Source organism: Aspergillus campestris, assembly GCF_002847485.1.
Source record: "Aspergillus campestris IBT 28561 chromosome Unknown P168scaffold_5, whole genome shotgun sequence".
NCBI lineage: Eukaryota > Fungi > Ascomycota > Eurotiomycetes > Eurotiales > Aspergillaceae > Aspergillus > Aspergillus campestris.
The window spans coordinates 661,724-676,902 of NW_020194340.1; the positions used below are offsets into that span (position 1 = coordinate 661,724).

General features: G+C 47.8%; 4 protein-coding genes across 4 annotated transcripts; all 4 read right to left on the reverse strand.

Moving 5' to 3' along the window:
* Positions 1–1,228: 1,228 nt before the first annotated feature.
* P168DRAFT_317875 (uncharacterized protein) lies at positions 1,229–2,198 on the reverse strand (the record flags this gene model as incomplete). The annotated part of the gene is made up of 4 exons (XM_024840149.1): positions 1,229–1,768; positions 1,850–1,897; positions 1,964–2,023; positions 2,082–2,198. The coding sequence occupies 4 exons, from the start codon at positions 2,196–2,198 to the stop codon at positions 1,229–1,231; spliced, it is 765 nt and encodes a 254-aa protein (XP_024693426.1).
* Positions 2,199–9,269: 7,071 nt separating this feature from the next.
* On the reverse strand, positions 9,270–10,734 carry flbD (putative MYB family conidiophore development protein FlbD). Its single transcript, XM_024832752.1, has 2 exons — positions 10,564–10,734; positions 9,270–10,321 (listed from the first exon to the last, which is right to left on the reverse strand). Exon 2 carries the CDS (start codon positions 10,291–10,293, stop codon positions 9,337–9,339), a length of 957 nt encoding a protein of 318 aa, XP_024693427.1. The 5' UTR covers positions 10,294–10,321; positions 10,564–10,734; the 3' UTR covers positions 9,270–9,336.
* A 767-nt stretch (positions 10,735–11,501) lies between these two features.
* Positions 11,502–12,255, reverse strand: P168DRAFT_140150 (uncharacterized protein). The gene is made up of 2 exons (XM_024832754.1): positions 11,897–12,255; positions 11,502–11,818 (listed from the first exon to the last, which is right to left on the reverse strand). Exons 1-2 carry the CDS (start codon positions 12,112–12,114, stop codon positions 11,671–11,673), a joined length of 366 nt encoding a protein of 121 aa, XP_024693428.1. The 5' UTR covers positions 12,115–12,255; the 3' UTR covers positions 11,502–11,670.
* On the reverse strand, positions 12,256–12,847 carry P168DRAFT_140149 (uncharacterized protein). The gene has a single exon (XM_024832753.1). The coding sequence runs from the start codon at positions 12,722–12,724 to the stop codon at positions 12,398–12,400; it is 327 nt and encodes a 108-aa protein (XP_024693429.1). The 5' UTR covers positions 12,725–12,847; the 3' UTR covers positions 12,256–12,397.
* Between the last annotated feature and the right edge of the window lie 2,332 nt (positions 12,848–15,179).

Sequence of the window (15,179 nt, forward strand, 5' to 3'; positions counted from 1 at the left end):
CCAGTGCAATGTGCTTCCCGAGTTCTGAGTTCGCCTCCTCGACTTCACCGGGCTCACGCAGGTTGGCAGACACTCTAGCTCTTTTTTCAACTTCTACACGACGAATACGCATGTACGATATGGAATTCAGTGTGGTAAGAGCATAGGCCAGAGCATCAACAGCGGCGTTACTTGCACCGACGAGAAGAACGTTGAAGCCGCAGTGGTAAAGGAAAATTGCCGTCGCGGCCAGGACAGTGGTCTTGCCGCACCCTGGGAAGCCCTCTAAGATGGAACAACCCCCCTTCGTCATGCGAAGGAACCTAAACACGGCTTTCTGTTGGGAATTCCAATGCTTTAGACTAAGCAGTCGACCCACTGCAGAGTTGATGATTTTGACGTCTCTGCCCCGTAGGAGGTCTACATTTGGCAATGCGTTGGGTTCTTGGTTGAGAAGGAGGTCAAGCCACCGACCAACCCCGTTTTCGTTCGACTGAAGCTTCACCAGAGCATCTATTTGGCGCCTCACTGGCGCGTCATTGATGTCGAACCCGATCACCCCAGGGTGGGCAACGGAGGTTTCGGCGTCCTTAAGCAACTTCCCGAAAGGATTCCCGTAGAGGATGACGTGGATATCTCCTGGTGCTGCGTCCTCATTATATCCAGAAATTGTAAAACCGCATCCATGGATTTTGCTTGAGGGACCACATCGCTGGGGAATGCGAACAGTCAATTTGGCATCAGTGTACTCAGGCAAGATGACTTTCGATCCCTGCGTCTCATAGGGAAGTTTGTCGTCTCTCAAGAAATCCTGATCCAGATGAACTTTTGCGACTATAGTGGGACCGAGTTTGCGCAATGTAATCATCGAAGGAACACTCTGAGTCCTTCTGATCTGCTCGTACGGTCGTCTCCACTAGAGAACAGCTCCGTATGCCATCTTGACTAGATAGGCATCGACATCCTCGTAACAAGACACGGCACGAATCTTGACCATGTCCGAGCCCCAACCTTGCTGAACAAATGCACGAAGCCTCTGTAGCTTATACATAATTTGGATGTTTTTTCCACGCAAGCGGTAAGGGTCATAGGTGTGAGATTGGGGAAGACCGTTGGCGAGTTGCTGTAAAGCGCTAGTGAGGCCTTCCGTATCACGAACATGCTCGGCCCCAACATCGACACGAAACTTCACCGTACGAAGCTCTTCAGAGTCGCGACGCGTAAGTCCGTACAGATAAGCAAATAGTCTCTAGCCTTGATCATCAAACTCGGTAACGCATGGGTCTAACAGCCCATGAGACACACCACCAGTAGTCGTGAACTCGATGTCGACATAGCACGGGTCTTCGTACTCGACTTTCGTGATTTCATCGACCTTTCCTCCTTTCCTGATTGGAAAATGCGTGCTGAAAGCAAAACTCTGAATGCAACGAGGTTGATTCGATTCAGAAATATGCAAGGTAAAATCCAGACAAGCAGAATGAACAACATTGCCTGGGTGCAACGCTCGCTTGGCGTTTGAGTTTGCCTTCGTCACGAAGACCTCAACAGAGAGCTTTGACGCAACATTTCGGTCAGATATCCGAAAGCATACTGCTATGCCCCCGTGGGTGAAATGGGATTGCTCGGGGAGAAACCCGGCATCGGGAAGTTGAAACGCAAGCCAGCTCTCTCTTGGGCCATTGAAATACAGAGCGGCGGCGGATTTACTACCGGCCATTGCAATGAGATTGTTCTGTGTTTCGTCTCTGTTGTCTTCCACAATGCCAGAGATTCCGTTTTCACTTTCCTGTATACAACCAAGAATTATCAGTTAGAGAATACTTCGGATGGCCAAATTTGGTTTGTCTAAGCAATTGGAGTGACCTACCGTGGAGGAGCTGTCACCAGCGTGCGTCCAGACATCATTTGGCTCGCCCTGTTTATGAAATTAGGGCTGGTTCTTGGAAAACGTTGGAAACTTCAGAAAACTTGCCTCATGGACGGTCAATTTGCCGCCTTGCAAACTTGCCCTTGGCTCATCGAAGCTCTGGTCGTTGTCACCCTAGTGGATCGGATTAGGAACGCTCTGTACTATATTTGACTTATCTGGGATAGGTCACCTGTTCTGCATCTTTGGTAGACACGTCTTCTCCAGGGATTCCCATGGAACTAGGTTTACCGCCGTGGTAGACAAACTCTGGGGCCTCTGGGTTGAGATTCGTGTGGGAGCCTCCCATCTTGGGTTCTGGCTTGTGGGTTATTATGGTGAATGCACCACTTCAAGACACTTGGCTACTTACCTGGCTCGAGAGCAAAGTACAGGATAGTAAGTGCAAAGAATGTAAGGCCGTTGAAAAGAGGAGGTATTCAATGAGGCCAAGAGACGCGAATATGAGACTTGATGTGAAAGAGGATATGCCAAAAGAGATGAAGCTTTAGTAAGTCTGGAGAGAACTGGGCTCTTTCCTTTCTCCTTCTTTCTGAGGTTTAGAGATATGTGGGAGATAGAAGAAGAGAAGACAGAAGAGAAATGTAAAAAATCAAGAGAAAAGTATCCTCCTTCTCTATCGTGGGAGTATTCACCCATAGAAATCTACAGAATATATTCACCTTTTCATAGAAGGGAAGTAGAGGGCAATTCACTACAGTTATACAGTATCTTCTGTTACTCATTGTAGGTCCATGTTGAGTGATTACAGGAGCATGATACAGCTTGTGAAGTAATTCCTTGATACCACTCAAGCAGGCAGCCAAAGCTATGAAACATGGTATATTCACGCACCAATATAATCATTGTCTAAAACAAGGCTATAGTGGCAGACCTCTTTCTCGTCCTCCAAGTGATTAGGTTTGGTCTCTAGCTTTGCCTGTTGAGGCACTGAGACAGTACAAGATAACTGCCTCTACACTACCTAGTATACACGTCAGGGCCTCTCGTTGGAACTAGAAGAGATTGTATCATCTAGCTGGGATTGAGTTGCAGTGAATGAAATTGGTATTTGTAAACACAACAGCCGTAGTAGATTCCATTAGGCACTGTAAGTTGAAAACATCTATAGCCTTGGACAGAAGACACTTGCAGTGGATATCAGATTATTCAACGTGCAGAGTAATATAGCCATCTGGGCCACTTCTTATATGCACTACTACAAGTGATAAGAATATCAATAGATGATATTCTAAATCTACGAAACATACTGAATAGCAGTCCATGCTTCCATCCGAGATAGAATCTAGAGACAACTACATTTGTATCATTGAACTACCCTGCATAAACTTAACATCACGCGGAGCCAGATTTTTTGGTAATCTTTCCGTTCTTCCCAAGGTCGAGCCCCCAGACATAGGAATTCATAAGAAGAGCACAATTTGTATCCTTTTCCTCCTCCCTCGGATTCAGTATGACCTGCCCCTCATATCGCAAGTATTCTCTGCTTTCCCTCGAAACCAAACTGACATCATCATAAGCCGTGACCTCACCAGTATAGCGCTCACAACATTCACAAAACAAAGTACAATGGCCAAAAAGCCTTTGACTCCTCGTGGTGCATCGCAAACTTTCACAGCAGCCGCAGGATCGACCACAGCATCCCCCTTTGCTGGCACATTCATCACGAAGCCATTTGCTAAGATACCAGTCTGGATTGCGTCGATTGGATGTCATAGCTCGGTATAACGGTGTGTGTCCCATTTTGATCTTCAAAAGACCCATAATCCCTTCAGCAGAGCGGCTATTGTCCTCATACATACGAATGTACTTTCAAAAACGTTCAATTAGTTCTTTGCGGCGGTCCACTTCAGCAGGATCGTTAACGGGAGGCTGATGCCTGAGTTTTTTACAACGACGTAGCCCTTCTTTATGCAGTGGTGTCGCTAGATGTAGGAGCTCTTCACACTCGAAGTAATCGGCAATATATTGCCACTGGTCCTCTGTAAGCCCCATATATTGATGCTGTAGTTTGCGCAACTTTTGAGCTTGCTCCCATTTTCCGGAATGCTCAAGTCTGGTCTCTATGGCCTTGAAAATGGTGCTGCTGGTTTTGACCAGCACGTTTCGCACGGAATCTTGTAAATAGCTAGTAAGCTTCATATTCCAGATTCGATAGGCTGTTGTGAAGAAAAAGTGCTAATACACCTAGTTTGTGCAGAGTTGGGGGTTCTATACTTCGAGAAATATCGGTAGACAGATCCGTATTCGGTCATCATTACGATCATCCACCGTCAGCGTTTTTTGCGATATACCGAATTATGACGTGTTAGCGAACATCTTTACCATCAACGGAGGTATATACGTATTGCATAGACATATGTGTTGTAAATACCGCCTGGCAGGCCCTCTTGGAAGCTATTCTACCTGGCATTCCGCACTCACTTCCCTGCTTAACCCACAGCATGGAAACCACACAAACTAGTTGAGTTTGACACAGCGATGGGGCCTGTCAGTGCTGATTACAGTTAAACGGGTGGCATTACAGAGTCAGACACCACCTGCAATATACAATACCGCTGACACCACAATCAAGCAGCATCATTGGAAGGCAAGCATATCAAAAACGGAAAAGATATCCAGTAGTCCCACATCCACCGCATCTCACCGACAGACCGTACAGAGACAAAAACAAGAACAGCCAATAAGTGTAGATGAACCGAGTCAGTATACCGGAAAAGCAAACCCAACAGCACAACACGACTCAGCTCCCTCGTCCCCTCTGTGGAGCTACGAAGGACCTGACTGTGGTGCAGCCGTTTCAACATGGGAGCCACACACCCACACGGCCTTGAATCACTGGGAGCGTTTTGCGCGCAAAAAGCTGGGACCACCAGAAGATCATCATGACATGCTTTTCTTTTTTGCCCGTGGGATTGGATTACCCCCGCCACCCACCGAGTCGTGTTTGACATAGAATTTTGTGTGAGGATCGGGAACCACGTAAGGGAATGGGATGGGATAGGTGTAGCCCGGCGCGGGCAACGTCTGCGTTTTCCCGATCGGGTATCGCGCTAGGGTTGTATAATGTCTATCCTTGGGTTTGGGTTTGAGATTGTGGCTTTTTTAATGACAGTGATAATGACATTATCTAGTAGAAAAGGGAGAAAGTGATAGAAAAGGAAAGTAATGTTGATACAGTACTTGAGATATCTACTACAAATCAATTTCTGTTCCAAAGAGGAAATGAACTCCCTCCACTTCGTATCATTGTCTAGGATTGTATCCGTAGCTGCGTATGCTGCAGTGAGATGATCCCAGCTGCAATACATTGGGAGCTTCGGATTGGTAAGCCCTTGAATTAGTTTGGCATCGAACGTTGATAGTCTAATTAACCTGGGACAGGCCATCCCTGTCTACAAGGATGGACAGTTAGCAGGCCCATGTATGGAGTACTCACAGTGGATTCTTTCAGCTGCTGTGTCCCCGTATGAGATTTCTTGAATATCTAAGACTATGCTCGCTTGCTTCGCTCTATAATAAAGTATAAACAAAGTGTGTTCGTTTTGCCTTGTAGTCGGAGAATACGATATGGATGTATGTATTTAGGTAAAGTATGTAAGTATGTAATGATGTATGCATGTATCAGTAATATAATATAATTTACCAAAAAATATCAGCCAGGGGAAACCCCGCGGATGGATTGCAACGTGCAAGGCACCCTTACCCTTCTCTGCAGGTCTAACAATGTGATCAGCCTAGTGGCCCCTAGGGGCAGACGAAGGAGCAAGCTCGTAATCCCCCACTTGGATCTTGTGTTTAGGAAATAAATGTATTGACAATAAGAAAATACAATGATAAAAAAAAAAGAAAGCTTCATACCAGGAGTGGACGACTAAAAAAAGGCACAGATACAGTCCACTGCAGATCACAGCAAGACACGGGGTATGCAGTCCACCACCAATTAATATAAATTAATATACGATTAATATATCAGTATGACTGGTAAGAACGAAAAGATCCATCACCTTCCAGCGCCCCCTACTCAATCAAATCACAGGTGAGTCCAAGTACAACAAGGAACTACCGGGTGTTGAACCCGACCCGATCGAGTCATGTCCGGCGTATGAAGGATCGCATGTCTGCAACGGTCAAGGGCCCCCACCAGGCGACTATCAAATCCTCACGATGCATCGGAACCCCCGTCCTGCGAGGGTAAGGTAGTACCTACCAGACGTAGACGTCGAGGTGTAGTACAATACGTCACGGCGTGTTGCTTGCTGGAAAGGGTCCCACTAGCTCCGCCCCAATCGCGACGCTAGTGCCCAGTATTCCAAATCATGGCTCCAGGATCGGATCCTGAGATTAACTAACTTGACTTGCCTTGATTTGGCAAGGTGAGAGATCTTCAATCGTTCGTATGGATGGGATGTCTCAGTTGGCTTTTGGTTGGCTGGTTTGGGAAAGAGTGTTGGGTCTGTTGACGGATGTCATTGTCGTTGCCGTTGTCGTGTCGTTGGCATTGTGGAGGCTGGAATCCAATTGTTCCGTTCTTTGTCGAGATTGACAGCTATATGGGCACTATTGTTAGGGTTATCTAATATGTGGATCGCATGTCGTACAATCCACCTTTGTCTCCGAGTAGATCACCACTCAGTTGAAGCATCCCGGAAAGGAACTGACACACATACACTGGTCCTTCCCTACCCATACCTATACCTCCTTTTCCCATAGCAATGTACTCGTATCATCAATACTGAATACCCGTAGACACATCCAGAGTGGGCCCAACCAGCCAGGTCAGATCGCAGAGCGTCTAGGTGTGATCGGCAGCACAGGGTCACTCGCTGGCTTGAGCTGGCCGTGTCGCGAGTCAGGACCACCCAAGACAGCCAATAGACCATCTCAGCCACGAACTAATGGCTAGGCGGAAAACGGTGACAAGGCCGGGCTGGGTGGACTGTCTTGTGGCACGTACTCTGTGGGGACTTTACTCCTTCGACTCAGTGATTTATCAGGTTTATATTTATTTGTTTCTCGTTTTCGTTTTTTGCTTCGAATTTCCTCCCTGGATACGGATCATCGTCTGTACTTCCTTTATCCTTGTTTATGTGAGCGTCGCGAGTCATAGATCCCCGCTCGGACTGTAAAGTGGATGGATGGATGGATACCTTACCATCAGACTTCTTCAAGCACGGAAACGGGAAAAGGAGACGAAACAAAATCTACTCCACACACACGCACACACAAATCCCTACATGTCAACGTAAACCATCAAAGGTAGTGTCACCCAACATCAAGCCAAAAAAAGCAGCAGCTTACCCCTAAGTTCGTCCGTCATCACGACCGTTAGTTATTAACCTAGCTCCGGCCGAAGACAGGACGGAAGACAAGGAGGATAAGGAAGAGGAGGGAACAAGGGTCGGGAAGGCAAGATCTAATTGACTGACTGACAACCAACTGACTCGCACAACAAGGGGGCTGCAGCGGATGGCCCCGGGAGAGGGACGTAGGGGGATAGGATTGCCAGATAGGGTCACGAGCATTGCTTTTATCCTTTTGTGCAGTTCGTGGTCGAGCTATAGAGTTACCGGGAAGTTAGCTGTTGCTGCTGCATGGAAGTAGATGTTGTAAGTTCATGGAAGAGACATAGCCACTTACTTACACCTATTACCTAGGGTATCCAGGTACTAAGTAATCTACGACTCGTACAGAGAATATAACCCTCTTAGCGCCCTCTCTATCAGCAATTCAAACCGTTTACACGTCACAATAAACTAAACAACGTAAAATAAAAGAAAAGTATACCAGCAAAAACAAAGCTACCCAAAAGCCCTATCCCCAATAACAAAACATGAGCGGTGGGAAAGTCCCCAAGGAACGCGAACAGTCACCAGGTCCAAGCAAAGCCAAGGGGAGGGGTGTACTCACATCCTAGCAGAACCTCTTTTTTGCCCCCAAGAGGTACTGAAGTTAGAGGAGGGGTGGCAAGAAAAAGGTGGTGGTGGGAAGCAATGCATGAACCATCCTATCTATCCATCCATTCCATACCCTACCCTACCCTACCCTACCCCCGGCCCCCTCCACCACCACCACCACCACCACCCTACAGTATCTTCGTTTCTCCCCATCCATTGGACACACGCACCCCGGTCTCTCGAATCATAGCTCGTTTCGAGCAGTACCAGGCTAGGTAGGGAAGTAGGTGTCTTGCCAGCTAGGTTACAAAGAGACCTATCGATCCAGGGCTTCCTAAAGGATGGTGTTGCATGCATATGAACTATTTTTTTTATCATTTTTCTTCATTTATTCATAATAATATAATAATAACGAACATCTTCACATCCACACTCTAATACTGTTAGAATAATATAGCTACTAAGTGACCAGGTAGTCATTCCCATTACTATTGATTTCCCTTACCCAAATCCCAAGAATAAAAAACACACAAGGATGGTGTCGTGCCTCCCTCGGAACCTCCGATCCAATACATACATTACAATTACTCCATACGCCCTCCCACAGAAACAGCCCCTTCCCCCCCCCCCCTTGCTCACACCCTCGTGAATATCCTCCCGTGGAGGTTCGGTTCGGTTCGCTCACAGACACACAGACAGCAGGGAGTAGCTAGCTAGCTAGCTAGCTAGCCAGCTGCTCGGTTCAGTGACAGCCAGCCACCGACGGAAGGTAAGCAAAGCAAAGCAGGGCAGGTTCTGTTCGTTAGTGGGTGTATCCCTTGCTTTACCCATGTCGGTGGGTGATGGATTGATCGACTGGAGCTGAGAAAGTTAGATGGTTCCTAGCTGAACTGTAGTAGGGCAGTGTCTGGTTGGGTCTAGGTTTCTAGTATCTACTTATTGATTTGAATGTGATCCGGGAGATTTAGATTGATTTTTTGATTACTATTACGGTAGAATCAAAGACAATAATGGACTGCTTCAAAGGGTATTATTAAATCCATCCCAGTCAAATCGGGTCACTTGCACATAATCTCCGGAATTTAAACATCAGTACAGTAGTGGTAATCCATCCATCCATCACTCCCAGTTTCCTTTCTATAAGCAACCCAGCCAGTACTCCTTTTCCACCATATCACATTACCCATCGAAACCAGAACAAAACATGGTGATTAGGGTAAAAGTTCCCAAGAGTCTTTTTTTTCTCTTTTTCATTTTCTTTCTTTCTGGGAAATCATCCAGTGGCTTTCAGGCTCGAGTCGCCAGTAGAAGATTATCAAAATTATCCACGAACCCGCCGTGGAAAGAGAAGCTGGTAAAATGTACACCATGTAGAACAAAAGAGAGTCACAAATAAAAGGAGAAAGAGGATTAAAGACAGACGTAGGTCGGGTTCACATATACAAGAAGACAAAAAATAGATGACAAGAAAAAGTAGTAGCACAGGCAAGGAAATTCATACGGTCATCAAGCGATAGGAAACCATCGCCGTTAATTCAAAAGCGCATCCAGGCCCATCCGGGAATCCCGCGACGACTCAGGCCGCGCAGGCTCGGGATGGGCATGCCAGGGCTGTGATAACGGGGTGGAGGGACGGTTCCAGGCTTGGTGATCCGCGATCCACCGCTGCTTCAGAGAGAACTCGGAACAAGGCTCCAGGGGTTTCGGCAGTTGATACCCGCTGTAGTATAGGTCGTCGCTGTGCTTGCGGAATTCGCCATAGTGTTGACGGGGGAGCGGCAGCAGCTGAGGAGAGGAGACGGTTCGGGGAGAGGCGGAGGAGACGGAATTGTGGTCGGAGATCATGGAAGGTGGCTCGATGGAGAGGGTGTTGGAGGATTCGGAGAAGGCAGGGGAGGTCAGAGGGGTCTCGATGGGGCGGTTGAGGGCGGGAAGGGTATAGATCGGGGTCAACTGCGGGGGACAGTCGACCGAGGCGGTCGAGCAAGAGCCCCGGCGCGAGGAGGACTTCCACGAGCTGAGGGGGCGGCTGTTGGAGATGGGCGAGAAACGAGACTGGCTGGTCGGGCTGCTCATGCCCATCGAGGCCCGCGTATACGGGGCTTCGATGCGGCCGTTGTAGGTGCGGGAGGCGGAATGGTGAGGGCTAGTCGGGAGACCTCTCCTCTTGCGGTTCATGCTGCCGTTCCACCAGTTCTTCACGGCGTTGTCGCTGCGGTTGCCCAGTCGTCGTGCGATCTCGGCCCAGCGCTTTCCCATCTCGTTGACCATGCGCTCGATCATCAGCCCCTCCTCGGCGGAGATGGGCTCACGGTTCAGAGACGGCTTCAGGTTTTGGTGAAAACGCTCCCGACATTGCTTGGGAGACCGGTAGTGCATGTGCTGTGAGATGCGGACCCAGTTGTTGGGGCCCTGTTCGCGAACCAGTTGAAGGAGGAGCTGGTCTTCCTCGGGAACCCAAGGTCCTCTGCGATGAGCGGGGGCCATTGTATATAAGATAAAGTGGCAGTTTATTCTGGAGTGAAATTAGAAGACTGATCGCAAATGCACAGAAGAACCAGAATCAGAGGGTTGAAGGAGAGAATAGAATATGACAAGTGTTGCAGGGAAAGAGGGGGTTTAAAATGGATTGGCGACAAAGTTCAGGCAAGGTAAGGCCGCAGGGCGAGCGGCTACCAGGAAGGCGGGCGCGCGCGGGGGGAGGGAGCCGCGGGGGGATTGAAGTCTCCTTCAAAACCGGAAGGGTTGGCAACGTACCGTGGATAGTAGTAGGAGTGAGTGCGTGTAATTAGCGCACTTGAAAGCTAACCACGGGGAGAAGCGGTAGTAGAGTTGAGGTCTCTTTCGGGTATGGGAGTAGGTGGCTGGAAGAGGACGAGTATAGTCTGGTAGGTGGAAGAGTGAAAATGAGGAGGAAGTAGTATGGACCAATGCAACCCAAAGGAGTGTGAATGGCACTGATCAGGCTGCAGGGTATAGGAAATGGATCGAAGTGAGGAGGATTTTGAGAAGTCCCAGGTGCGTCTGCCAGGTGGTAGATATAATCAAACCGAGGGAGAGTGGGATGGAAAGGGGAGGCGAGATGTGATGGAAGACTAAGTTGGACAATAGAGCATGAGGAGGAGGGATGATGATGATTTATTATAGCTACAAGCAGAATACAATGACCAAGGAGACGGGTCAGAGAAAAAGGCTGTTGCTCCACACCTTCCAGCATGCTATAGGAGAAGATCTGATCCAAGATCTCGGAGCTGACAGTTGTCGGAGGAATAATAATAATAATAATGACTATCCAGAAAAGAAAATAGATTAAATCAAGTGAAAATGATTTTATTTCTTTTAATTCTTTTATTTTATTGATTTTTGATTTTTAATTTTTAATTTCCATTTATGACTTTATCTTATTTTGATTTTTCCTTTTTTTAATCTATTTATTTGTTTTCTTTTTCCAGGTGGGGTTTTGTTACAGTTGGTAACGATTCAATACGTACGGTAAGTAACCATTACCCCCCTTCCTCATGAATCTGTACTCCGTACTAGTCTATCAACTAGCTCTGGAACTAACCAGAGGTGCAAGAGCTGTTGAATCCCAGGAATTAAACTCCAGAATTACAGATAGGTTCGTAGCTACGTACGAAGAGGATTTTCCTCACCAGAAAAAGCAAGAAAACTCAAAAGAAAAGAAAAGAGGAAGAAAAAAGACAAGATAGAGTATTGTCAGAATCATAATGATCAACATCAATCATGACAAAGATCCAAGCCGATCGAGAAGTGGGGAGGTCCCAGCGATGGACTCAACCTGCTACACTATCTATCCTTCTTTAGGTAACATCAGACCCATCATCAATGGGGAAGAAATCCACTCTACCTAACCACACAACCAGAAAGAAAGAAAAGCAAAGAAAGGACAGAACAAGGAGGGAGAGTAGAGAAAAGAAAAGAAAAGAGTATGTGAGAACCAGGCACAGACTGCAACCGCCACTGTTTAGAGATCGTGGGGGAAGATTTTCGACTATATGATATAGTTTACAGAGTCAGTACAACGGTGCTAGGACCTGCAACGTGAGACAAGAACAATAGGCGCCTCAACTAGTATGGCTCTTTTCTTTTTCTCTTTTCATCATATTTCTCTCGATTCATTTTTATCCTTGAAAAGTGAAGCACAGACTGAATCCATTGTGTAAGAGACGGGGAGAGACAGTGGAAAAGAGCCAGGGGGAACCCTGGACAGTCGTCCAAGTGTGGATGGTGGTGGATGGAGGAAGTGATAGCGGCACATGACAGGTATATCCACATACCCAGGGCCATACCTAGTCCTCCTCGCTACTATTGCTTGGTCGGAATCGTGGAATGTCACGCTAAGCGTTGATTCTGGGACGTCCAAGTGAGATGGGAAAAGAAAAAGAAAAGAAAAAAAAGATCTTCACCAGGCCCTCCTGGACTTGGCGAGCTTGTCCCCAGTGTTTTTTAATCTATTTCGATGGCCCAGGTACCAGACTACTTTCCCCATCTGGTCACAGCTGTGGTGTGGAGACTTGGGCTCAGGGGGCGAACAAGACGGTCGCCCGAGCAAAGCCACCCGGTATACGAGTTATGGGGAACGGACGAGAGAGAAGTAGATTAAAGATGTGCAGGCATGACGAAGAAGGGTGCAGAGACCGATCGTGCGGCACCGATCCATGGAACTATGGAAGACTGGGGTGGAGAGGGTAGAGAACAGAAAAAGAAAAGAATAGTAAGAAAGAGAGATAGATAGATAGAAAGAAAGAACGAACGAAAAGAAAAGAGGAAAAAGAAAGGAAGGGAAAAAAGAAAGTACACGATAAGAAGTAAAAATAAATATCAATCCATTAAATTCAATCCCAGTCACACCCAAGACCTGCTGCATCTCTTTTTGTCCCAAGTCTTCCATTTCCATGGTGGCTGCATCTCCAGCGCGATCGATCCATCGACCAAACCCATGGAATCGATGGATGGACCCTGGACATCACCAATGGACGGGAGGAGTTAGGGACCCATGATACTGCCTACCGCTCAGACAGCCCTTCAATCAATTCCGTTCCCCCTCCGACCGACAACGGACTGGCCCATGCTCGTCTAGGTTCAGTCCCTGACAGGAAAACTGGAGCGACAGAAACGGTGCGGAAAAAGGCGACAGCCATCGTTTACCTAGGGCGGGGCGGGGCCCCTACCCGTTCGGAAATAGGAATTCCTGAGTGATCCAAGGGAACGGGAGGAAACACAACCAGTGGATTCGGATTGTAATAATATTTGATTACAATCAACCAACCCGATCTAGTTGCCGTCGATGAAAGTGTTAGCGTTTCAGTAGTCAAGGGGTACCAAGATCGAGGGAAGGGTAAAAAAAAAAGCGTCATAGTCGGCAGGTCCCGCCGGGTGTGCATTGTTCAGTAACATAGGTAACCAGACTGCAGGATTCTTCTCTGGCACTATTGAACGAGAACGAGATAAAAAAAGAATAAAATATTCAAGAGTGTCAAAAAATAAATCAATAATAATATACACAGAAGTAATGATGACACTAATACTAATAAAACTAAATCACAATATTCGATCGGGTTATTGATTGCCATGCTCCAGAGACCAGCCAGCCATATTTTTTTCGGCAGCAGCTCATAGGCTCGTACAGCACTGGTACAGAGCAGACCGATCTCTCGTGGGCCCAGTACACCCACTAACATGAACCCGAACCCGTTCATGTGGACACGGATGAGCTAGCGTCGTTGGGAATTTGGGAATTTGGAATCTTTTGACTTTTCCATTACCCGACGGGGTTGTGATCGACATGTTGATCGTATGCAATCGCTATTCTAGGATTGGGAGGGGGGAAAGTTACCTTTGCGTCGGTGCCGCCGAGGGCACGGATGGAGAAAAGATTGAAGATGAACTATGTAACCCGCTAACTGTACTGTGCCCCGTACCACGCCTTGTATTAGTAATACATGGAAAATTACATACCTACGGACTTTCTTCGCTCGTTTCCTAAGGACTCGTACGGACTCGGTGTAGCTCAGTACGTACTGAGCCACCACTACTTTCGCCACCTGGGATGGCTTAGCTGGAGGCTAGTACTACCTGCTACTAGAGGGCGAATAGCTCGTCCCAGGACACTGGACCGGGATCGTCAACGTCCCCAAGAGCGAGATTCATCGGATTTCGTCAGTCTGCAAGCTCAGCCCAGTCCACAAGAAACACAGCCCCTCTGCAAGCCCGGCAATCGGGAGGACGGTTCATTATAGTCCGACGAAGCACGAGACAATCATGTAGAACCAGTTCAGTTCTACAATATTCTAATAGGGACGCTAGAATGACCGGGATTTTCCTCCTGCGAGCGGGGTGGTCAGGGGAAAAGCAGATGCAACCACAATGATTCAATAGAACCCAACCAAAAGGGCTCACATTCGCTGTAGGAACATAAGGGGGCGCCCCGTTTTCGCGTTGTCCCCCATCCCGCCCGCATATGCAGCAGTAACTAGTGGACGATTGACAGATCTCAAAGGATTCTTGCCCCTGGAAACAGGACAGGGGGAGGGGAAGAAAGAGACAGGTTCGACGCGCTGCGGTGTGTCTTTGAGAGTCGTGGGGAACGCAACCCACTAGCCATGCACCACACGCAGCAGTTCAGCTACCGAAAGACGAACCGGCGTCTTGAAAATTCTCGAGGCGTTCAATATGACAACGAAGGCCCCACGACTTCGATTTCGGGGAAGTCGGGAGAGCATGGCATGGCGACCTCCATCATGGAGAATGTCGACGCTATCGCGCTACTATGATTGTGATAGACCGAGAAACTGTTTGTTCGTACCCAGCACACTGGAACCTCGCATCCGCCGTCGAAAAAAATGGATAACTAAAAGATACTAAGGATAATAGCACGGATAATGAGGGCAGTGCCATGTGCGGGACCCGGCTGTGTGTGTGTGTGTGTGTGTGTGTGTCACTGTGTGCGTGTGTGATGGGCATTGGGAAAAAATTTGTAAGGGAAGCTACTATTGAAACTAGCGATGTTTCCTTTCACCCGGGGCCATCCATTGAATGCTCCACGGGTCCATAGCGAAGACTCATCGGGCTATTTTCCCAGGGGATCGATTTAGATCGGGCGAGCTGATTGGCCGATCTGAGACTCATCGGATGAATTCTCGACCACGGTTCCAAGACACTGGAAAAGGGAGTAATAAGCTTCGTCATGGGCTAACTGTGCGTGATCGGATAGATCATCCACTGACTCCTCCATCCACCAGTGTGTCTAGGGCATTATTTTAGGGCATCCTTCTCGGACCTTACCTCCCAATGCAAACTAGCCACTTGGCTAGAGATGGAGCCATTGGGCCTCCGTCGCACTCCGTCACACT

Bases quoted from the DNA above. Each gene is read 5' to 3' on its own strand.
- flbD (XM_024832752.1), bottom strand. From the start codon at position 10,293: ATGGCCCCCGCTCATCGCAGAGGACCTTGGGTTCCCGAGGAAGACCAG.
- P168DRAFT_140150 (XM_024832754.1), bottom strand. From the start codon at position 12,114: ATGGCCCTGGGTATGTGGATATACCTGTCATGTGCCGCTATCACTTCC. The intron at 11,819-11,896 runs GTTGAGGCGCCT...TATATCATATAG, and splicing joins AAAAGAAAAGAGCCATACTA to TCGAAAATCTTCCCCCACGA.
- P168DRAFT_140149 (XM_024832753.1), bottom strand. From the start codon at position 12,724: ATGGAAATGGAAGACTTGGGACAAAAAGAGATGCAGCAGGTCTTGGGT.